This window comes from Caretta caretta, chromosome 14, assembly GCF_965140235.1.
Source record: "Caretta caretta isolate rCarCar2 chromosome 14, rCarCar1.hap1, whole genome shotgun sequence".
NCBI classification, from domain to species: Eukaryota; Metazoa; Chordata; order Testudines; family Cheloniidae; genus Caretta; species Caretta caretta.
The window spans coordinates 41,993,786-42,018,403 of record NC_134219.1 but is presented as its reverse complement, the minus strand read 5'-3'; the positions used below and the strand labels follow the sequence as shown (position 1 = coordinate 42,018,403).

The 24,618-nt window shown below is 48.0% G+C and overlaps 1 protein-coding gene across 1 annotated transcript in view; it reads left to right on the top strand.

Moving 5' to 3' along the window:
- Positions 1-248: 248 nt before the first annotated feature.
- The window catches only part of LOC125621575 (uncharacterized), a 44,356-nt gene continuing 19,986 nt past the window's right edge, over positions 249-24,618 (top strand). The window contains 9 exon segments of the mRNA XM_048818621.2: positions 249-765; positions 767-815; positions 2,462-2,557; positions 3,543-3,773; positions 4,111-4,133; positions 4,861-4,976; positions 8,717-8,761; positions 10,102-10,613; positions 21,591-22,070. Of these exon segments, the coding sequence (XP_048674578.2) occupies positions 407-765; positions 767-815; positions 2,462-2,557; positions 3,543-3,773; positions 4,111-4,133; positions 4,861-4,976; positions 8,717-8,761; positions 10,102-10,613; positions 21,591-22,070 (1,911 nt within the window). The 5' untranslated portion in view covers positions 249-406.

The following is a 24,618-nucleotide window of genomic DNA, read 5'->3' as shown; positions in this document are numbered from 1 at the left end:
TATAAAAATTGCTTAAAATAAACATTATCTGTCAAAATTTTATATTATAAAAAATGTCTGCCAAGCCTGACTATCACTCCTTAGACACACAGCTGCTGCTCCTCCAGGTTCATCCTCACAGGGGGATGCCTCAGTGACCCTCCCCACCAGCACAGGGGCTGATTGGAGGCCGGGAGCCCTTTGGGGTTTTAATTACAGGCTAATTTCACTGAAAGTTACCTGTCAGGGGTGTGACTGTTCATTTTTTCACAAAAGCCTCCCGGGGTGAAATTGGTCGGGTTCTTCCTGCCCAGCAAACAGCATGAGTCACTTTCAGGCAAGGAAACACCCCCTTGCTGCTGCAGGCGGGGAATAGTGTGAACTCAGGAAATGGAAACAAAGCCTGTCCCACTGCCCGGAGGGAGCCATGGCTGCAGCGAGCCCCGTGGAAAGTCTCCAGGAGGAAGCGACATGTCCCATCTGTCTAGAGTATTTCACAGACCCTGTCACTCTGGAGTGTGGGCACAATTTCTGCCGAGCCTGCATCGCCCAATGCTGGGAGGGACCCGACACAGCCGCCTCCTGCCCTCAGTGCAGAGAAACTGTGCAACAGAGAAACCTCAGGCCCAACAGGCAGCTGGCAAATGTCCTAGAAATCGCCAAGCGGCTGAGTTTCCAGACAGCGAAGGGAGCAGGAGGGGGTGGGGTGTGTGGGGAACACCAGGAGGCTCTGAAACTGTTCTGTGAAGAGGATCAAACCCCCAACTGTGTGGTGTGCGACAGATCCCCGTGCTCACACGGTGGTTCCCGTACAGGAAGCTGCCCAGGAGTACAAGGTACAGAGCTGCTGCCCAGTCTAATGGGTAATAACTTTGGATGTTAATTACAGGTTAATGGTGTAACCCTGTCATTCAGCTGTGTGTAGCCTTCATTGCATGAAAGCTGATTGGGGGAGTTACAAGCTGTGGCTGGTATTACTGGTTGTATCACAGTGTTGATTGTTATTTGCATCCCCTGGAGACCCCAGATGAGATCTGACCTTGATTTTTTTTTTTGTGGGGGCCTTGCACAAAACCCAGTGAGGGCCAATCCCTGCCCCGAGTCATTTACAGTCTAACTGGACAAGACAGACAAATGGTGGGAGGGGAAACTGAGGCAAAGTGAGAGGAAGTGACTTGTCACTCAGTGACAAGTGACTTGTCACTCAGCAGATCAGTGGCAGAGCTGGATTTAAAAACCTGCTTTTCCAAGGCCCACTTCAGTGCTCTAACCACTAGCTACTCTGCCCCTTTCAGCAGCACTGAGCAGTGATGAAGTACAGACAGTAGGAGGAAAAGACTCCTTGATACAGTTCCTAGGCCCGGCAGGGAGAGGAGGTTTCCCACGGGGATTGTGAATTCCTGTGCTGCTCCATGAGGGTTAAACTCAGATGCTGCCGGCCTGCACTAGAGGAGATCACTGGGCTGAACATGGTGTGGGACCCCAAGCACCTTCAGTCCACACCCACAAGGGCTCCAGTCAGTGCAGGTCCATGCCACTGGGATCAGACTTATCTTCAGCAAAACTAACCCCTGGGCAGTGCAGACCTGTGTCAGTCTGACCTGTTCTCGTGTGTTCATGGGCAAGGACCAGCCAACGTGGTTCCGTTCGTCCCACCAGGCAGCCCTTTGAAATCTGCCAGAATCCACCACTTCTGGGGTCTTTGCTAGGGACTTTGGGGTCGCTACCCAGAGGCCATTGCAGGGAAAGGGGCTAGGACAGCACTAGGACAAACCCCAGCTGTTCCTAACACAAGTCAACACATCTAATGGGGTTTGCCCTAGTCCTTACATCAGTGCTGTCCAACCCATCCCATCCCCAGGGGTACAGGGCTGAAAGTCAATGGAGTTTGACTCCTTTGAGCATCCCAGCCTACATGGCTGCCCCCGGTGGCTTCTGGGATTGGTATCACTGTTTGTTAAATCTTCTCAAAAATAGCTTTATAGATTCACCATCATGGGACACCAGTTTTCCACTGGTTCCACTCAATGGAGAAAGTGGATGTAAAAACTTCAAACAATCTGAATACAAAACATGGCCAGTATCCATAAATAAGCTTTCATTTCCTTGGTGTCTCGGATGTCCTATCTCTAGACTCACTGTTGTATACAATATTGTTGTTGGTCCCGGGATATTAGAGAGACAAGGTAGGTGAAGTAATATCTGCTCATGGCCAGTTTCTGTGGGTGAACAACAAGCTTTCAAGTTTATACAGAGCTCTTCTTCAGGCCTAGGAAAGAGTACGTTCCCCAGAGCTGAGTTGTGTGTAAGCTCAAAAGCTTGGCTTTCTTACCAACAGGAGCTGGGCCAGCAGAAGATATTGCCTTACCCACCTAGTCTATCTAGGAAGACTGACTGTTATCTTGAATTTTGGGTGGGAAAACACCTCATCCACCCCCTACAACCCTCAAAATAAACCCACCAAATCATTTCGGTTTCTCAGGAAAAAATACAAGCCCATTTGAAGACTCTGAGGGAAGAGAGAGAAAAGATGCTGGGATTGAAAGTGACTGGAGAGAAGAGAAGCCAGGAGTATCTGGTCGGTGCCTGTTCTTCGCCTGCTGGGACATGGAGCTGGGAGGGATGTTTATTGGTAGATTTCTCTGTGGGCTTGTGTGTGTTTCTCCATGATCATGGGATACTGTGTGTGTGTGTGTGCAGATGTGCATATCACAAATGTTCTCTCCCTGGAGAAGGACAACAGCATCTTCTGCAAGATCTAAGATGCATTTTCGTTAATGAGTTAATTACTACCCCTTGTGGCTTTCACAAAATTTCTCCCAAACCGCACTGACTATATCCTGGTAGACACGGAGACAGCCCTTGCAGAGAGATTGGGCCCAAATGGGAAGCTGTAAGAAAATCCTCTCCTTTGTGATCACAGTGTCGAGTCAAGTGTCAGGATGTGAAGAATGGTGGGTTTTGAACCTCAGTCCACAGAGACTCTTATTACAACCCGACCGCTCTCCAGAGCCAGCAGGGGAGGGGCTAGTGGAACTCTGGCCCACCAGCGGATCTGCCTACGAAGCTCCTGATTGGAGCAGACGTTCGGCTGCATGAATTACGCCAGCAGGAGTCACGGGAAGTTGTCCAAACAACTGCCAATCTGCTGCTGGACTGGACCCTGACTCTGGCTTGGCCCTGGAGTTGTTCCTGACTCAGGTTTGACCTGCAGTACTGCTGTCTGACTTTGGTTTGACCCTTCGCGAGGGTGCCTGACTCCGACTCCAGTCCTGATCCCCCGTGTGACTCCAGACACTGATTCTGGCTCAGCCTTTGGCATGACTTCTGAGCTCGACTGTAGCCCCAACCCTTGGTGAGATCCTGACTTTGACTCCAGCTCTGACTTCGACTGTAGTTCCTTCCTTCTGACTGCAGCTCTGAGCACTAGGCCTGTCGGCTCATGGCCTGGTCTCTACACAGATGTGTTAGAGATTGTAAAGAAACTCTCTCTTGTAAGACTGTATGAAAGGTCATCAGGCTCCATCCATGTTCCTGACCAGCCCTTTCCTTATTTCTTCTAGAAACAGACAGAAACTGAGAGGCAGAAGATTGTGTCTGAATTTCAGCAACTGCGGGAGCTCCTGGAGGAACAAGAGCGACTCCTGGTGGCCCAGCTGGAAAAGCTGGACAAGGAGATTGTGAAGATACAGAATGAAAATATCACCAAACTCTCAGAGGGGATTTCCCGTCTCAGTGAGCTGATCAGTGAGATGGAGGGGAAGTGTCAGAAGCCAGCAAGTGAATTCCTGCAGGTGAGACTGAGCTAGAAACATCCCAAATCCCAACACAGGGACAGGACAGCTCCTGAAGTACAGGAACCGGGGTCCAGCAGTCAGAGATCTCAGTGTAACTCAATGTGTGCATTGCTGAAATGTGAATGACTATTGTTCTTTGCAGACTCACAGACACATTGATATTAGAGATGGAAAAGCCCCATTAGCTCAGTGAAACCATGGCCCCGGGGCCAGGGCAGGGCTGATTTTCCCTGTATTTGCAAAATCCCTTTCCTGGAATCCCAAGTGTGTTTCAGGTGGGGTTTTTTAATCTGAGATTTTTTTAATTTCTCTCTCTCCTCTCTCTCCCCTCTAGGATGTCAGAAGCACCTTGAGTAGGTACGTGGCTCTCTCTCTCACTCCCACACATACTTGGCAATGCTGGGAAAGAGCATGGAGATGATGTTAGCACCGATCTCCACAGCAATGTATGTTGGGAAGGTCACATTTTGGATACAAATCTCTCAGATAAACTTAATCCTGAGGTTCTCACCCTGGTACAGAAGACTCTGGAATTCTCCATTCAGTGGGAAAGACTGACCTCAAGTGTTTCCTCAAGATGTCACATCCCTGAGTGACTGGCTGCCTCAGGATTGTGGGGATGGAATATGGGCCTGTCACTACTGGGGCCCTGGTTACCATTCAGCCCAGGGCAGCAGTGGTCAAGAGTCTTTCCCACCTGAGTCTTTCCCAGCCTGAGGGTTGTTAGGAGACCTGTGTGGAATGAGCTGGGAGGTCTCAGTCTAGATCCTAGTGGACAGATTTCTACAGCACTTTATATAGGAACATCCTGTCCCTCAGAGAATGGAAGCCAAGGAGTGAATTGGCCATGGAGACTCAATTCCCCTTTTGTCCCCAGAGCTGATCTCTTCAGACCAGAGCTGAAGAATATTAATGAGACCTTTGAAGGGAAGATTGTATGGCCATGGGCTGTGTTGCACTTGCTCTGAGGCTCGGAGAAGTCGAGGAATTCTAACTCCAGGCATATTAGAGCAGCGACTCACTAGCCAGAATTTATAATGAGTCACACAATGAAATATAATCACATGAAATTGTTTCTCTCCAGGTGTGAGAAGGGGAAGTTCCAGCAGCCAGAGGAGATTTCTCCTGAACTGGGAGAGCGAGTCAGCGATTTCTCCCAGAAAACTATTGTGCTAACGGAGACTCTGAGGAAATTCAAAGGTACCTAAAATGGATCTAGGAATGGAAATTGGGATGAGCCTCTGAGACTGTGGGAAGAGAATGGTGCTGGTCAATTGGTTCACACTTAGATGATGCTTCTATTTAATTTTTGGGTGAGATGGCCAGACATTTGTGTCCAAGACACTCAGGTTGATTAATTCAAACCTTTGTTTGCACCAGAAACATGCTTTTCAATTACAGTTACAAAGTAAGAAATGACTCATCGACTTTAAGGTCAGAAGGGACCATCATGATCCATCTACTCTGACCTCCTGCACATTGCAGGCCACAGAACCTCCCCACCCACTCCTGCAATTTACCTGTAAACTCTGGCTGAATTACTGAAGCCCTCATATAATGATTTAAAGACTTCAAGTTACAGAGAATCCATAATTTATTCTAGTTTAACATCGGTAAATGATATGTGCCCCATATGGCAAAGGAAGGCAAAAGACAAAAAACAAAAAAAATCCCCAGGGTCTCTGGCAATTTGACTTGGTGGAAAATTCCTTCCCTATCCAAAATATTGTGGTCAGCTGGACACTGAGGATTTCAGCAAGACCCTACAGCCAGACACCTGGGAAAAATTTCTCTCTCACTCAGAGCCCTCCCCGTCTAGTGCCCCATCACCAGCCATTGGGATATTTGCTACTAGCCATCGCATATAGAAAGAAGTGCTGGTCAGTTCCCTTCTCCCGGACCGTAGGTAGGTCATGGGGCATTTCTCCTTCGAAGCTCTGATCACCCCTTACAATGTCTGACATATTATACACATCCAAATTGCATATTTACTAGTTCTTTTCCAATCACCTTTGAGTGGTATGAATATTAAGTTCCTTATATAGGTCACACACATATCATATCATTGGCAGGGCTTTTTTTGTTCAAGCTATTTTCATGTTATTGTTCTCTTCTCTGATTGGTTTATTACCACTGATTATGCAGGTTTCAGAGTAACAGCCGTGTTAGTTTGTATTTGCATGGTCTCTGTGTGTATATAATGTCTTCTGCAGTTTCCACGGTATGCATCCGATGAAGTGAGCTGTAGCTCATGAAAGCTCATGCTCCAATAAATTGGTTAGTCTCTAAGGTGCCACAAGTACTCTTTTTACTGATTATGCACACGCCACTTTGACCCTTGTCTCCACACAGGGGGTATTGGACTTTGCTAACTTCTCTGTGGCTGGATGCACAGCCCCCCTCAGCCTGGCTCCAGCCCCTCAGTGTTGCCCCCCTGCACAGCCCCCCTCAGCCTGGCTCCAGCCCTTCAGTGTCGCCCCCCCACTGCACAGCCCCCCTCAGCCTGGCTCCAGCCCTTCAGTGTCGCCCCCCATTGCAGAGCCCCCCTCAGCCTGGCTCCCTCCAGCCCCTCGGTGCCGCCCCCCATTGCAGAGCCCCCCTCAGCCTGGCTCCCTCCAGCCCCTCGGTGCCACCCTGCACTGCACAGCCCCCCTCAGCCTAGCTCCAGCCCCTCAGTGCCGACCCCACTGCATAGCCCCCCTCAGCTTAGCTCCAGCTCTTCAGTGTCGCCCCCCACTGTACAGCCTCCCTCAGCCGAGCTCCCTCCAGCCCCTCAGTGCTGAACCCACTGCACATCCCCCCTCAGCCTAGCCCCTGCCCTTCAGTGTCTCCCCTCACAGCCAGAGCCAGAGCTTGTCCCTATGTCCTGGTCAGGAGGCAGAGGAGGTTCCCACCCACCCTGGGATAACCCCTGCCTGGAGAGGGGTGCCCTGGTCACAGTGAAGGGAAGGGAAACCCTGCTCCACTGAGAGACCCCCATTCTCTGCTTCCCACATCCTGTGACACGATGGGGGATCTCCCATGTAAGGGACACAGACAGGGGATAGACATGGGGTAAGTGGTGTAGAGGTGGGACACACACATACAGACACTCATCCTCCCATCAGACATATTATTTAAACAAGAAAAATAAAAAACTAGTGACAACAAAGCACTGAAATATGGTTTTAGGATAAATATTTATTTCAATGCCCCCATCCCACAAAAAAAATATTGACTGCGGCAGTGAGGTACATTCAAAAACACTAACGTGAGTTGAGTTTATTACTATTATTTATTAACGAGCTAGGTTATGGTTTTTTCAGTGTGGAAAATTGTGTGTTATTTTACGGGTTGAATGATGACTGAATGACATAACCCCCAGCCAGTGTCCGTCACTCACTCCAGTAATTTTGTCAAGTGTCCGTCGCACAACATGATGCTGCCAACCCCTGGCCAAAGGGACCAAAGTGGGTAAAGTTACTTTTCTGCCAAAGTCTTTGTATGATCTGGATCTAGGGTACGACAAAAGGCAGTGAGTGAATGAGACAAACCAACTGGAGTCTGAAGGGTGGGAGGGGATGAGAAAGGGAAATGTAAATCTCTCTTGCAGATTGTGTCCTGGGATGGTTGTGAGGCTGCAAAGACGTTGGTCTTATTGAGATTGAAGTGTTCTCCGACTGGTTTATGAATGTTATAATTCTTGACATCTGATTTGTGTCCATTTATTCTTTTACGTAGAGACTGTCCAGTTTGACCAATGTACATGGCAGAGGGGCATTGCTGGCACATGATGGCATATATCACATTGGTGGATGTGCAGGTGAACGAGCCTCTGATAGTGTGGCTGATGTTATTAGGCCCTGTGATGGTGTCCCCTGAATAGATATGTGGGCACAATTGGCAACGGGCTTTGTTGCAAGGATAGGTTCCTGGGTTAGTGGTTCTGTTGTGTGGTATGTGGTTGTTGGTGAGTATTTGCTTCAGGCTGGGGGGCTGTCTGTAGGCAAGGACTGGCCTGTCTCCCAAGATTTGTGAGAGTGTTGGGTCATCCTTCAGGATAGGTTGTAGATCTTTAATAATGCGTTGGAGGGGTTTTAGTTGGGGGCTGAAGGTGACGGCTAGTGGCGTTCTGTTATTTTCTTTGTTAGGCCTGTCCTGTAGTAGGTGACTTCTGGGAACTCTTCTGGCTCTATCAGTCTGTTTCTTCACTTCCGCAGGTGGGTATTGTAGTTAGTGGTTCTGTTGTGTGGTGTGTGGTTGCTGGTGAGTATTTGCTTCAGGTTGGGGGGCTGTCTGGACACAAATCAGATGTCAAGCATTATAACATTCATAAACCAGTCGGAGAACACTTCAATATCTCTGGTCACTCGATTTCTGACCTAAAAGTGGCTATCCTTCAACAAAAAAACTTCAAAAACAGACTCCAATGAGAGACTGCTGAATTGGAATTAATTTGCAAATTGGATACAATTAACTTAGGCTTGAATAGAACTGGGAGTGGCTGAGTCATTATACAAAGTAAAACTATTTCCCCTTGTTTATTCCTCCCCCCCCCCCGCCCCCACTGTTCCTCAGACGTTCTTGTTAACTCCTTGAAATGTGCTGGAAATGGCCCACCTTGATTATCACTTCAAAAGGTTTTCTCTCCCCCCACCCTACTCTCCTGCTGGTAATAGCTCATCTTAAGTGATCACTCTCCTTACAGTGTGCATGATAAACACCCATTGTTTCATGGTCTGTGTGTATATAAATCTCCCCACTGTATTTTCCACTGAATGCATCCGATGAAGTGAGCTGTAGCTCACGAAAGCTTATGCTCAAATAAATTGGTTAGTCTATAAGGTGCCACAAGTCCTCCTTTTCTTTTTGCGAATACAGACTAACATGGCTGCTACTCTGAAACCTGTTATAAATAAGAAAGCCTGAAATCTCATCTCTTTTCTCCTTTCCCCTGCCAGACACTCTGCCGTCTGCACTGGAATCCCTAGGAGCACACAGACAGGGTGAGTTTGCAGCTGGAGATTGTCTTTACATTAGGAGAAAATTCCAGTGAAAACATCTTCATGAGATTGTAACAAAAGTTACCAACCAAATCAACAGTGGCCATGACACACACAGCCCTAAAAATAACCCATTAAACAGCGAGGAGATCCAGGGGCACTGGAACATGGGGGCCCAGGGGGCCAAGCCCACCCACTTTTTAACATGGACATAATTTGGGGGCAGGGGGCCGTGTTGGCCCCCCACACTGCAAGCCTTGGGCAGGCGTGGCGCATCGCAGCGTTGGCTGTGCTTCATGGAGGGGCGGCTGATCAACTTCGCCCTGTGTAGTGCAGCTTCTTCCTGGTGCTTGTCCCTCTCAGTGGCCCCACCCCTGCTCCTCTTCCCCCCGGACCCTCCACCTGCCCTGGGTGGTGCACGCTGGAGAGTGGGGACATGGGAAGGTGGAGGGTCAGGGGCTCTCCATAGTGGCCAAGGCTCCCAGCCTGGCCAGAGACAGGGCCTCAGCGGGAAGATGAAGAGTGGGGCAGGGCCAGGGAGAGGGCAGGGCCACAGGTGGTGCGACCCCCCCTCCCCAACTTCTGCCAAGGTGCTGGAACACAAATAATCCTGACACCAACCTTAGTGCTGAGTTCATGCCCATGCTAATGAACAGAAACACTCTCCCTGAGCAGCACCCGAAGAGAGCTCTCTCTCCTGAGGGCTGACACATCCCTCTACTTTATCCCAGTGCAGGGGGGTCTCCTCATCGCCCTTCTCCAACATCCTGCCTTTCCTCTGGGCAGGGCTGGGCTCTCTCATTGGAGCTGCTCCCTGCTTCCTGGATTGGGAAGATGCTCTTCCTCTGATGCTGCCAGCTCCTCCCTTCTCTCTGGGCTGGGGATGGGGCTACCCCACCCAATGCCACCTCCTACTCTGTGGTGTTAATCAGCTCTTCCCCAATGCTGCACCTTCCTCTCTGTTCCCAGCCCTTGGAGTGGAGGCTGCATTAGGGGAGGGAGGTTCCGTCTCGGATTCAAAACTGGACCTGCTTCCTCTGCTCCCTCCCCACTAAAACCTTTCTTGGTGTGTCTCTCCTGCTGGGAATGGAGCAGAATCAACAGGGGTAGCTGGGAGCTGAAGCTTATGCAAGCAAATGGGAAACTAATGAAGTGGGTCTCCTTACAGAGACTGAGGAAGTGCAGTGACATCTCTGCTCAGTCTCAGGTGCCCAGGACAGAGGCAGCTCCCTGGGATCTAGGCCTGTCCCAGCCAGAACAGGGCTGCTGGGGAGTGTGAGAAATGGCCCCAGCCTCTCCCAGGGCTGAGCTCTGCCCCTCACGCTCCGATTCTCTCTCCCCAGCGAATGTGACTCTGGATCCAGACACGGCTGATCCCCACCTCGTCCTGTCTGAGGGTGGGAAAAGTGTGAGATGGGGAGACACGAGGCAGCGACTGCCCAACAACCCTGAGAGATTTGACACTGAGCACTGTGTGCTGGGCTGTGAGGGATTCACCTCAGGGAGACATTGCTGGGAGGTGGAGGTAGGGGGTGGGCAACGCTGGGCTGTGGGGGTGGCCAGAGAGTCTGTGGGGAGGAAGGGACAGATCAGCCTTAGCCCTGAGCGAGGGATCTGGGCTGTGGGGCGGTGGGGGGATCAGTTCTGGGCTCTCACCTCCCCTGTGACCCTCCTGCCCTGGAGCCGGGCCCCCAGCAGGATCCGGGTTTGTCTGGACTGTGGCCGGGGGCAGGTGACATTTATCGATGCTGGTGATGAGGCCCCGATCTTCACTTTCCCGCCGGGCTCCGTCCCTGGGGAGAGAATCCGCCCCTGGCTCGGGGTGGGGCCGGGATCCCGGCTCCGACTGTGCCCCTGAGACCCATAGCAAAGGGGGAACCGGAAATCAGCCTCTCTAGCCTCACAGACCCCAGTCTCTATGAGGGGGAGGAATGGAGCAGCCATGGGGGATGATCTGTAACAGGGAGGGGAGGAGAGTGGGAGAGACACAGGAAACTAAACGGATCAGAAGTGCGGGTTAGAAAAATGAATAGAAAAGGAGAGTATGAAAAGAAAGGGAACAGAGAGATTTATGACATGTTACTGAAAGTGAGACTGTAATTTATTAATTCCCTGTATTAATTCCTGGCCATTGGTGCTATTTTGGTGCCATTAAGAAAACTGTTCTCGTAGCTGGGGATCTCCTTGCCATGCTGTGGTTATTAAGGCTCCTTCTCGGCTCCTTTTACTTACCACCTTTAGTTACTTACTGTAAATAAAACATTACAAACAATTCTTCTTGTTTGTTCCGCTTGAATGTCCCAGCTGCAGTTGTCGGGGGCAGAGCTGTGGGATTTGCTTCTTGACTTGGTTGTGTCCCCCTAGACCCCACAGGGAATATCGCACCTCTAGGAGGAGAGTTTGGGGTTTTACTGGGATGTGTCACTCTCCAGCCTGTGCTCTGTCTCTGTCCTGTGCACGCCCATGTCAATCTGGAATTGCTCAGCTGTGCGCTGCAGAGAGATGACTGGTTGCACAGGGTGCAATCCACGAAGGGACTTGGTGTTGCAATGCTGAGCGTCACAGGGCCTAGTTTGTAGGCAACCAGAAAATCATACTCTGCAAAGCTGAGTCAGGGGCCTGAACCCCCTAGACAATGTGTGGGCATCAGAGGCACCTTACAGTGCGATTCACAAAAGCCAGCTCACTCGGCGGGGAGGCATCTAAGCAAGACAAGGGGAGATGCTGACAAGGGGGGAGGGGACAAGGGGGGAGGGGTGGCCTAAGCGCTGCCCCCTCTCACCAACAGGTGCCTAAACCGGGGCTGCAGGGGTGCGTTGGTCTCTGCTCAGCCGCCCACAGACGGGAACCTAGCGCCTGACGGTCAGTGGCTCAGGCACCTGAGGCGTTTCTTGCTGGAATGAGTCAGGCACCTGCCTCGCTCCACACAAAGTGTGAGTGTGAGGGTGGGGAGAAGGTGGAGGTGGGTTTTTTGATGTCACCTGCCTTATAACTTTCACCCCCATGGTGAGAGCCCTCAGGTGGCATGTGGGAGACCCAGGTTCAACTCCACTGTCTAGAGTAGCTCACAAATGTGAGTACCAACCTCAGGGCAAACAGTTACAAACCAGGGTACAAACCCCACGCTAGGTACCAAATGTGATCCTCTCAAGCACCATAACAGCCTGAACATGGAGTCACAGACAGTCCCCTTGGGTTCTCCGGTCTATCTTACTGCTTTTCTGCCTCCTCCCCTGCTCTATCTCCCCGCTCCCCCTCCTGGGGCTGCCACATTCCCAGCAGCAGAGTCGGGGCAGCTCCTGGCCACAGGTGTCTCTGGTTCAAGCCACCAGCTGCTCTATCCTGGCCACAGAGAACGGTGGAAGATGTGGAACAGGAGACAGCCTCTCCCCAGCCCAGGAAGAACCATTAATAGAAACTTTCGCACCCCAAGGCAAAGGGAGCAGGAGGTGGCAGCCCTGGAGGGAGAGACTCTTATCCAGAAACAGGGAGAAGCATCCAGGAAAGAGCCCCCCTCAGCCCAAGGCAAAGGGATGTGGCAGCCTGAGGGGGAGACCTCTCCATTCATGTCTCCAGAACCCACCTGGTCAGAGTTAAGGGGGTTTGAATGCTGGGCACTGAGAAGGTTTCTGTTTACTGGTGTGTGTATCCCAGACCTGGTGAGGTGCCACCGGATTGAAGAAAGGGGAACCCAATCTTCTGAGCCCCAGGATCCCCAGATAATTCAAGCCTCTGGGACCGGAACAGAGTTGACCCTCCATACTCCCGCATGCTTAAACGCACCATCTCCCAGAACTCCACGCCAAGGTGAGAGCCCGCTGGTTTCAGCAGAATTCCCTCCGGAGGCGCGCAGTGGTTGTGAAGCATTTGGCTCTGTCTTCACTAGACAGCAAACCGCTGCCTGTGGGGTCACCTGCGAGCGCTGGGGAGAGAGATCTCCCAGCACTCCTGGTCAACCAGGTCGACGCTCAGAGCCTGTCTACACTGGTGCATTACAGCGCTCAAACTTGCTGCACTTGGGGTGGGGGGTGTGTGATTTTTGACACTCCTGAGACAGCAAGCTACTGTGCTGTAAAGGCACTGTAAAGGCTGCCATCACCAATAATAGCATTAAGTCATCAGTGGCTCCATTTCACCTCCAGAGTCTCCTTCTCAATGCCTAATTAGGTTACCTCCTGTGGGAACAACTTCCTGATGAGATAGACAACAGGGTGTTCTCCTCCTCTGACTTGTTGAGATAGCACTGCTCCGAGTCTGCCATCGGACGCATCTGTTTGGAGAATAAAGGGCTTTAAGAAGGCTGAGTGGAATAGTACAGGCTCCTGGGTCAATGGCTCTTGTCGTGCCCTAAATGCCTTGTCACAGCTTTTGATCCAATAGACCCTTTTGGCTGCAGTGTCCTTAACCTGGTCTGTCAAAGCGGCAGCTGTGGTAGGATGAACCGTTGATAGTACCCCGCTATTTGAATAAGCCACTAGACTGGCTTGTTAGTGAAAGGGACAGGGCAGCCCACTAGGGCTTGGAGTTTTTCCAACAAAGGTCGTAGCTTCCCCTTCCCCACCCCACAGAATATGATACGTAAGAGACATCATGGGTGGCCACTTGACACTTGGTTGGGGTGGCCATGAAACCCAGCTGTCACTGCAGATGATGATATTATCAATGTGTGTGGCTGTGTAGGACCCATGCGGCCGAAGCACTCTGTCCATCAGCTGCTGGAAAGTGGCAGTGACCCCAGGAAGTCCAAAGGGCATGGTTTTAAACTTTTGTACTCCATCATTGGCACAGGAAGTTTGATCAATTGTGGAGTTGTTTGCTTTTAAATGTAACGTTTATTTATTTATTTTTTTACATTATTAAACCTGTTTTTGTTTGTTTGCTTACTTTATTCATTATTATTATTGTTGTTGTTGTTTTGTTTATTATTATTATGATTATGGACATTAATATAACTTCATAAAATGTCGGTGAAAGACTAACCTGGATAAATTTCCCACAAAAAGCTAATTTGAATAATTGGTAAGCAATAGAGTAATTGAGTTTGTTCAGTCTGGAGATGAGAAGACTGGGGGGTGGGGGGGACATGATAATTTTCAAGTATATGAAAAGTTGTTACAAGGAAGAAGGAAGTAAATTGTTCTCATTAACCGTGGAGGATAGGACAAGAAGCAATGGGCTTAAATTGCAGCAAGGGTGGTTCAGGTTGGACATTAGGAAAAACTTCCTAACTGTCAGGGTAGTTAAGCACTGGAATAAGTTGCCTAAGGAGGATGTAGAATCTCCATCATTAGAGATTTCTAAGAGGCAGGTTTTTATTCTTTTTTGGAAGGGTTAGTGTAATTCTGTAAAATGTGGGGAAATGCTAAATTGGATAGATTGCACACCAAAAGCTACTTTAAAAAACTGGTAAGCAATAGAGTCGTGAAGTCAGAGTTTAAGATCAGAAGGGACCACTGGATCCTCTTGTCTGATGTTCTGAAGAGGATGTTGATTTCTCTCAGCCTTCACTTTGATGACAAAGTGAAATAAAAGGTAAGAAAATAGAAATGCCTAACAAAAATATATATTTATTTCTCTTTCGTTTTTAGAGAAACGAGATAACGAAATAAGTAAGTATCATTATCCTTCCTCTGACAAGAAACTTTTTGTTCCAATTTGGAGTCTCATGTGGCTGTTTCTTTAACTGTGGTGGAGTTGTTTGCTTTTAAATTATTATTTTTTAATTGTTACAATAGGAAATCTTTTTTTGTTTGCTTGCTTTCTTTATTACTATCATTCTTTTGGGGTGTGTGTTTTTTAATGTGTCTTTATAAAATGTGGGGAAAGACTAAACTGGATGAATTTTCCACAAAAAACTAATCTGAAAAATTGATAACCAATACAGTAGTAAAGTAGGTAGTGGCCAAGAAAATATGGCCCAGGAGGAATTGTGGGAAGGCACTGGAGGACTATCAGCCCCTGAGACGATTAACCTCCCTCCAGACGGCAAAGTGGGCATGTAACCAACCTGAATTAAAGTGGTACTTGGGCTAAAGCCTACACTTAAAGTCTTGCCAGCTAGCCTGAGTGTAAAGCACCACCAGACTTGAGTCAGAGTTTTTGTGCTTGTGCAATAAACAGATTGGGGCAACAGCCAGATCTGATGCTGGCCTAACTCTGCAGTGAAGATCCACCCTGGGAGAGAGACACTCATGCAACCCAGTGAAGCTTCTGATGAACTTATAACTTGATTTTTCCCTCAGTGTATTTGTTTGTACAATATTGACTCATGCAATACCGGTTCAGACTCGCTCTCCTCTCTAATTTTGTGGCTGGATTTAGCATGGAGAAGATCTGTGGCACCTATAAAAGAAGGTAATTAAAGATCATATTTTATCAACATCCAGATATCTGTTCCCATGAGGCAATGTTCCTCTTTCCTTGAATGTGGGAGTGGATGTGATATGTAAGGGGACTGTTGCCCCCTTACTAAATTCAGTGGGGGGGGGGGGGGGCGGGGTTGGTTGGCTAGCTCCCAGTACTAAAAGGGGAAGGGTCTATGGGAAATCAGGACCCTGAGACTGATAGTCCCCAGGAACAATGGGGAGAGGCCAATGCTCCAGGTCAGCATGAATGACAGGGTGGGCAGGCTAATCAGAGTCAGGAGGCCAGGGAGGTCCCATCCTCTGTGCGAGCTGGATTTGCCTGGGTCAGACAGAGTGAGGCCGAGCTAAGGAGAAAGCAGGGGCCCAAGCTAAGTTGGGGAGCAGAGCTGTGCCAGATCCAGAGGGACCAGAAAAGAAGCCCAGAGAGAGCAGACCCTGTCCTGGGAGCAGAGCTGCAGCCCCAAAGCCAGAGGCACAGCCCAGAGAGAGCAGACTTGTCCTGGGACAACAGTTTCCTTCTATGGTTCCTTCTATGATTCCAGTTTCCTTCCTAACACTGGGCAGACAGCCAGTTCCCTGGCTCCCAAAGCATGAGCAGGCCAGGTGGCTTCCACCAGCTTCTGATCTGCCGGTGCCCCCCTCAGTTTGAAAATCTCTGTGCTAAATGGAAGGCAGAAATCGGGGGCGGGTGGGGGGGCATGAGCCCCACTTGCACACCGGCCCATTTTCCTGCTCCCGCTGGCTTTGCACCCTGGGTGGCTGCCCCTCTCACCCTGCACTACTTATGGACCTGTTCCTGTGGCAGGGGCCAAAGGCACCTTCCTCTACGAAGCTGGGAGGGTTGGCACCATTGTAATCACACACATGGGGATGAGCAGGGAATGGACAAAAATCACAAGATGAACCAGATACATTATATAATATAATTTTGAAACCTCCGCTTTTTTGGCGGGGGGCGGGAGGTGGGTGTCAAACCCCTGCTTTTTGATTGTCTCACGATTTTTAACTTTTGGGGTTGTTAACACTGGACAGGGTGGGAATAGAAGAAACAAAAGGAAAATATGTCAAAGCAAAACAAAACCAACAGAGAGTCCTGGAGAAAGGGTGAAAACTAGATATGAAAACAATGAAAGGAAAACACTCTGAAGAGGTGAAACAGCCAGAGGCAGTGAGAGGGGAAAGAATGGAGACCATGAGGGGGAATGATCTGTGACAGTGATCCAAGGAGAGTGGAAGAGACACAGAAATAAACAGGGATTGGAAGTGAGTGCATGCATCTGATGAAGTGAGCTGTAGCTCACGATAGCTTATGCTCAAATAAATTGGTTAGTCTCTAAAGTGCCACAAGTCCTCCTTTTCTTTCTAGAAAAAATGGTGAGTCAAAAAGGAACAGTATGAAAGAAAAGGGAATGCAAGAGGGACAGAGAATTATAAACTGTCACTGAAAGTGAGACAGTGTTACTTCCTTTACTTTGTTGTCATTTTAGTGCCATTAAAAAAGCTGTTTCCAAAATCTGTAGGTCTCTTTTCCATTGTTGTGGGTATTAAAGCTGCTTCTCGGCTCCTTTTCACTCAGATGGGTATTTATAGTAAATAAAGCAGGAAAGACAATTCTGATTTGTTCCTTGTTAATATTCCAGCTGCAATTGTTGTGAGCAGAGTCATGGGATTTGCTTCCCTGCTTTGTTGTGTCCCCCCAGCACCAATAGAAAATATACCATGTAGCCTTTTATTTTATTTAAAGTGAATTGAGTAAGGTGGTGTTACACCTCCCTGGATTCAGCTTTGGTGGTGACAGTTTCAAGCTCAACAGAGTGGAAGTCACCTCTGCTACATGTTTCAGATTTAGAACCTCTAGAAACACATAAAGACCAAGGATGGCGACCGCACAGACATTCACAAAGTACATACTCACATCCTGAACGATATTCTTAAGGTCTGATGGCTGCCTTGTCAATTGGTCATTAGTAGAGGGATGGTTCCTGCAGGCGTTTCCCACAGGGAACTCATTTTACCCAATCTGCAAGCAGGGGTGCAGGTGCTCGGGCTGTGGAGGGCACCAGGATTTGTAAAGTCGGCCCTGCTCCGCTGGGATCTAAAGGGTCCTGAGGCCAAGTGGAGGGGGGGGCTGTTGCAGTCAGCAGGTGCAATGCTCACCCTCCCCCCTGCACATGTCCTCCATTTTTCCCATTTTGGTTTTCTTTGGTGGAGTTTCCAGCTCAGTAACTGTCCCAACCTGTTTTTTCCTTTCTCCTGTGCATGGGGTGCAAAGATCTCCCCCCTCTTCAACTCTGCTGCTGTGCCAAGCACTCAGGGAAGTATGGTGTCGGCACCAATAGCTGAAGCTGGCACAGACTGAGGAATTTGTCTCTCCAGTCTCCTCCCCACTGCTCCTGGGTTTCACTTCTGCTGCCCTAAAATAATTGATGGGGGAGGGGAAATGAAGAAAAGCAGATGAAACTCTTTGCCAGGGACAGTGAAATAAGGTAACTCTGGGTCTGAGTTCCGTTCTGTTCCATCCAGGCTGGGAGTGAGGCTGATCCTCCTGGCAATGAGACCTCTTGGGACGGTGCTGAATTAGTATGATGTGGTTCGCAAAAAGAACAGGAGGACTTGTGGCACCTTAGAGACTAACTAATTTATTGGAGCATGAGCTTTCGTGAGCTACAGCCCGCTTCATCGGCTGCGGTTGTTTTGTGTTGCGCTATGGTTGTTATGAATGAATGTGGTATGGCTTGACATGTCTGAATTTGCTCGAGGATTCTGGGAACAGGATTCTTCTCTTAGCATCAGTGGAAATTCACTGGCTGGCTCTATTCTGTGTGTATGTTTCAATACCAACCTTTGGAATATGTCAGTCAATATGCCAGCCCACTAGGTAAAGAAAATGCAAAAAAACATGTTTCAGGGGGTAGCCATGTTAGTCTGTTTCTGAAAAAACAACGAGGAGTCCTGTGGCATCTTAAAGACTAACAAATTTATGTGGGCATAAGCTTTCATGGGCTGGAACCCACTTTGTCAGATGCATGAAGACAAGCGATCGGTAAGCTTGGCACAAGCTGACCTGGAGAAAAATGACCCACTTTGGAAGACATCATGCCGTCCGATGAAGTGAGCTGTAGATCACGAAAGCTTATGCTCAAATAAATTGGTTAGTCTCTAAGGTGCCACAAGTACTCCTTTTCTTTTTGCGAATACAGACTAACACGGCTGTTACTCTGAAACCTGTCATTGATAAGAGGGTAAACATGGAGTGATCTTTGGTCGGTACCTCTGTGCACTCCCTTCCAAAATATTAATTAGAGAAAATTAGTAATAAAACATCCACAGGGAATGTTTCTGGAACATGTGACTTCTTGGAGAAAAAAAGGTATAAATATTAAGTAAAGTAAATCAGGTTTAGAAAGAAGGAAACGTTCCTTAATTAACTTCCGAAGACACCTGTAATGCCGTAAGACAATCTCCGAGTAGCCAAGACTCTGCCTTGGGGAATATTTGACAAGCCAAGTGACAGAGAAGAGAAGAGCCTTCATCTAGAAGTGATACCTACACCCACTTTGTTTGCCAATCAGGATACAGTGTAAGGCCAGCATAGTTACTGAGGGTTTGTGCTCGGGGAATTGAGGCTCACTCGGGAGACATGCATTAGATAACCTTATACTGCTTGTGTGATTCATTCTCAAATAAACTCCTGTGCATTCACCATACTGGATCCGACTTTTCACTGGTTCTAGTAAACATTCTCCCCAGCGGTGGGTGGTTAAAGATCTGTTTCAATAAGACCCAGGTAGAATATCACTCAGGGCATGTCTACACTAAAATATTAAGTCAACCTAACTTATGTCGGCCTACAGCTGCCATGGTAACTGCATCACTTGTGCTGTCTGCACTTTGCTTCTTGTGTTGGCGGGGCATGTCCTCACCAGGGGCGCTCGTATTGATTGGACTGTGAGTGTGGGGCACCATGGAATGGCTCCTGGGAGCCAGTAGCAGTGGATGGAAGCTATGCAATGTCCACCGGAGCACTGGAACCAGTTGGAGCCAAGGGGCCATGCTCCCCCCCTTTTTAACATGGGCATTGTTTGAGCAGCAAGGGGCCAGGTGAACCCCCCAAACTGAAAGCCTTGGGCAGACGTGGAATGGTACCAACAGGGGCTGCGCTTCCTGGTCGGGGAGCTGAGAAGGTGATCAGCTCCCTCGATGTGAAGTGCAGCCCCTGCCAGCAGAGCCAGCTTCTTCCTGGTGGGGGAGTTGAAGTGGCCTTAGCCCCCGACCGGCAGTGAACCCCGATCCCTCTCAGTGGCCCCACCCCTGCTCCTCCTCCTCCTCTCCTTCAGCTCCCACCCCCTGGCCTGCCCTAAGTGATGTGCCCTGGGGGGCAAAGGAGTGGAGCACCTCCAGGGGAAACGAGAAGTCAGCACCTGTGTGGCACAGTATTGCCAACCCCCGGCATTTACAAAGCACAAGTCAGGCTCCTCAAAATCATGAAGTTGGTGTGGTCCTGCTTTGAGCAGGGGATTGGACTGGATGACCCTCCTGAGGTCTCTTCCTAATCTTCTGTGATTCTATGAAATGTAATCATAATAAACATTAGATTGTTTCTATTTGGGTTTTGGTTGCTCAGACCTGTAGGTGGCACTTGGGTCACTTTTTTTAGATTTTCTCTGCAACTGAGAGGGCGAGAATCTTCCGTTGCATAGAAAATGAAAGCCGAGAGTCTCACCTCATCCCATGCTTCCAGGAGCTGGGGCTTTTCAGGCCTGTCTGTAAAGGCCTATACTTTAAGAATTTCGGTGTATTCTTATCACTTGGCTAGTTATAAAGGTATAAAAGAAAGAATCAAAATCACTGTCTGCGGGTGTAAGGGCCTTCTCTCACAGTGACAGTCTGAGGCCTGTGCTTAGGCTAAGGCCTTTGGCTAAGCAGCAGAGGCAGCCATAAACTGGGACGCAAACGGTCACCTCCTCACATTCCAAACTAGTCACATTGAAATAAGGTGCTATTGGGCTAAAGATGGTTGAAGAAAACTTAGTTTGATAGCATCCTGTCTGGCAAAAAATCACTTCTCAATAAGTTGTGGTTGTGAAACCCTCATTTCTGTAAGTTTTATCTTTATGGCCCCCACTTTTCTATTGTTAATCTGTCTGGTTCTCTAATTCTTTCTGTCTGCTGTATAATTAATTTTGCTAGGTGTAAGTTAATTAGGGTAGTGGGATATAATTTGTTAGAGAATTATGTTACAATATGATAGGATTGGTCAGATAGATTTCAGTAAAATGATTGGTTAAGGTACAGCTGAGACTATTGCTATATAAATTAGGGGCAAACAGGAAGTAAGTTGGGATTCAAAAATAAGGAAAAAGGAGCTTGGATTTAAGCTTGGTGGAAGTTCACCCCAATAAACATTGAATTGTTTGCACCTTCGGACTTCGGATATTGTTGTTCTCTGTTCATGCGAGAAGGACCAGGGAAGTGAGAGGGTGAAGGAATAAACCCTCTAACAGGGCTTTAGCAAATGCACCAAATAGAATGAGACTCTTGATAAAATTATGAGAGATGGTGACACTGCTTGCATTAAGGCCTGTTTACATTGAGCAAGAGCAGCCTTAATGTAAATGAGAATCAGGCCTTTGAAACATGGACTCCAGATTAACAAAATTTTTAGCCTGTGAATTTAATATCCCTAGGCTTAGAAGGAATAGAGTTTATCAGTAAACGGTGATAAATGTTGATTTCACTGTACACACGCAAACCAATGACTATATATTTCCATTGACGATAATCACAATGTACAGTCACAAAAGGAACAGTGCTGCATGAGAACTTATTCGAGTTTGACTTAAGGAGAGTTATTTTGCATCTTTTCACATGTGATGTTGACAATTTGTGTTTTAATGGTTATAAAGCTTTAACTTTTTGAATCTCAATGTCTGCTGTCATTAAATAATTGTAGTCTGACTCGCTATTGTTTTATCCCCCACTAATTTCCCACAACTGTGAAAATTTAAATTGAGAAAAATATAAAAACAAAGCTTCAAACCCATCATATTCTGCAAGTATGAAAATTTCACTCAGTAAATAAAGAAAAATGCTTAAAAACAAACAGCAATATTATACATCAAAATTATAGACACACACATATACAATAGCTTGACTATCCTTCCTTAGAAACACACAGACCCTGCTCCTGCAAGCACATTGTGACAGGGGGATGCTGATGTCCTGTGAAGTCTCAGTGACTGTCCACAGGAGCAAAGAGCCATAGGGGCACATTTGATCACGTTCCACCCCAGATTTTAATTGTTAAAGCTACGTGCTCCCAGGCGCGTCCCCGGGGTGCCTGCATTCTTCCCCCTGCCCTCCTTCGCCCTCCTGGCCACTTTGTTATCAGTGGCTCGCTCCACCTCAGCAAACAGCCTGAGTCAGTTCCAGGAAGGGGAACCTGGTGACACTCAATTGTGTTGCAGGTGGAGCATATTTATGAGCTCAGAAAAGTGAAACTAACTCTGTTACACTGTCCAGGGGAAGCCATGGCTGCAGAGAATCCCATGGAAAGTCTGCAGGAACAAGCTACTTGTCCCATCTGTCTGGAGTATTTTAAAGACCCAGTGATAATAGAGTGTGGGCACTATTTCTGCCGAGCCTGCATCGCCCAGTGCTGGGAGGGACCCGATACAGCCGCCTCCTGCCCTCAGTGCAGAGCAACTGTGCAACAGAGAAACCTCAGGCCCAACAGGTGGCTGGAAAACCTGGTAGCAATAGCCAAATGGCTGAGTTTACGGGCAGCAAAGACAGCAGGAGGAGAGAGGATGTGTGGGGAACACCAGGAAACTCTGAAACTCTTCTGTGAAAAGGACCAAACCCCCATCTGTCTGGTTTGCTATCTATCCCGGGCTCACAGAACTCACACGGTGGTTTCCATAGAAGAGGCAGCCCAGGAGTACAAGGTAGGGAATTTCTCTCAAGTTTAATGGGCAATAACTTTGGATTTTAATTACAGATTAATTTCACTGCAAGTTGCCTGTCACAAGTGTATCTACATCATGCAGCTCTGGCGGACTGGCAAGAAAGGCAAAAAAAAAAAAAAATTCTTTAAAGATACCTGATTTGGGAAACTTTTATCTGAGTAGCTGAATCCTTGCCAAACCCAGCTTCCACTGGTGAAATAAAGGAACTTTTTATGAAATGAAAGCTGTTAAATGATCAGGGAAGCTGAGATCACAAGAGCTGCAGGCCTGTCTATGTGAGAGTGCTGCTTTCAGGCTGGAGAAGGGGAAGTTACAAGCTGTGGCTGTTATTACTGATTTGTATCATGGTTTATAATTGTTCTTATTTTTATTTGGCTCACAGCAGCCCTTACAGCTCTGAAATGAGATCTGTGCCGTGCACAAAACACACTGAGGAACAATCCCTCCCCTGAGCAGGTTGCAGACTAAGTAGACAAGAGAACGGGTGTGAAGGGAAACTGAGGCACAGAGAGGGAAGTGACTCGTCCAAGGTCACACAGCAGGTCAGTGGCAGAGTTGGGAATACACCCCAGGTATCCCAAGACCTAGTCCAGTGCCCAAACCACTGGGCAATAACTGCCACCCTAGCAGCAGCACTGAGCAGTGATAAAGTACAGACACTAGGAGGGAAAGATGCCTTAATAGAGGTCCCCGGGGAGCCCAGCAGGGAGAGGAGGTTTCCCACGGGGATTCTGAATTCCTATGTTGCTCCATGAGGGGTTAAACTCAGATACCGGCCTGCACTAGAGATGATCAATGTGCTAAACACTGTGTGGGACCCCGAGCACTTTGAATCCACACACAAAAGGGCTCCAGAGAGTGCAGGCTCATTCCAAATACTACAAGGATTAGGCTTGATTGCAGCAGAACTAACCTTTGGGCGGTGTTGAGCGGGGTCATTCATCTGCTTTATTGTGTATGTAGGCAAGGACCAGCCAAAATGGTTCCATTAGTCCCACAATACAGCATTTTCAAATCTCCCAGAATCCACTGCTTCTGCCACCTTTACTAGGCAGTGGGACTGTAGGGGTAGCTACCCAGAAGGCATTTCTATGAAAAGCATTCAAGATAGCACTAGGGCAAACCCCAACCATTCTTACCAAAAATCAGCCTGTCTAATGGGGTTTGTCTGTAATGCTTAGACCAGGTCTGTCCAGCCAGTGCAATCCCCAGGGCTTCAAGGCTGAAATTCAATTGGGAGTTGGGCTGCTTGGAGAATCCCAGCCCATATTTCGAGCCCTGGTGGTTTCTGGGATTTGTATCACTTTGTTAATCTTCTGAAAATCACATTAATTGATTCACTACCACATGACCCCAGTTTCCTGTTCTATGCTGTACTAGTTGTGATGTTGCACCCCATAATGCTTTATAGAAATATGCTTATGAATGTAAATATGCCATAAATGGAATATGTTTTATGCTATATATGCCATGTAACATATCTTTGCAAAGGTTATGTTCTACTGAATGTATTCATCCTATTCGTATGCATGTGTCATTTTTATATCTGAAGTTATGGGCTTGGCTCTATGCTTGTATTTAAAGTGTTTCCTGTAGGAAGCACCTAAGGCAAATCTGGTCAACATAGTGTGAAGGGGTTATTCAAGTAATTGGGAGTACTTGGCTAACAATGGACCTTGATAGACACCAATCCACATCTGAGCTTTACTGGAAAGGTTCAAACTAGCATGTGGACAATGGCGTCAGCCTGTAAAGAACTGAGTCATGCATGGGCATGTGACTTGCCCATGTGACTCCAAAACTCCATCTTGTAGCTGTAATTCTACACAGGGGGAGAGAGGGGTTTCCACCCACAAGAGAGAGACTATATAAGCCCCTGGGAAACCCCTCCATTTTGTCTTCAGCTGGCTCAAGAGATCGCCTTTCCACCCCAAAGAGATGCCGTAAAGAAACTGGAACAAAGGACAGTAACTACAGGGGTGTGAGTGATGGCTGGACCCAGACTAGGAGGAAGTTCAGTCTGTAAAAGAAGCTTATTGGAACATCTGTGAGGGTGGGATTTACCTGCATTTAGTTTCTGACTGTATTAGGCTTAGACTTGCATGTTTTATTTTATTTTGCTTGGTAATTCACTTTGTTCTGTCTGTTATTACTTGGAACCACTTTAAATCCTACTTTTTATGTTTAGTAAACCCACTTTTTACTTATTAATTAACCCAGAGCAAGTAATTAATTCCTGGGGGAGCAAACAGCGGTGCATATCTCTCTATCAGTGTTATAGAGGGCGAACAATTTATGAGTTTACCCTGTATGAGCTTTATACAGAGTAAAACAGATTTATTTGGGGTTTTGATCCCATTGGGAACTGGGTATCTGGGTGCTGGAGACGGGAGCACTTCTTAAGCTGTTTTCAGTTAAGCCTGCAGCTTTTGGGGGACGTGGTTCAGACCTGGGTCTGTGTTTGCAGCAGGCTGGCATGTCTGGCACAACCAGGCAAGGCACTGAAGTCCCAAACTGCCAGGGAAAA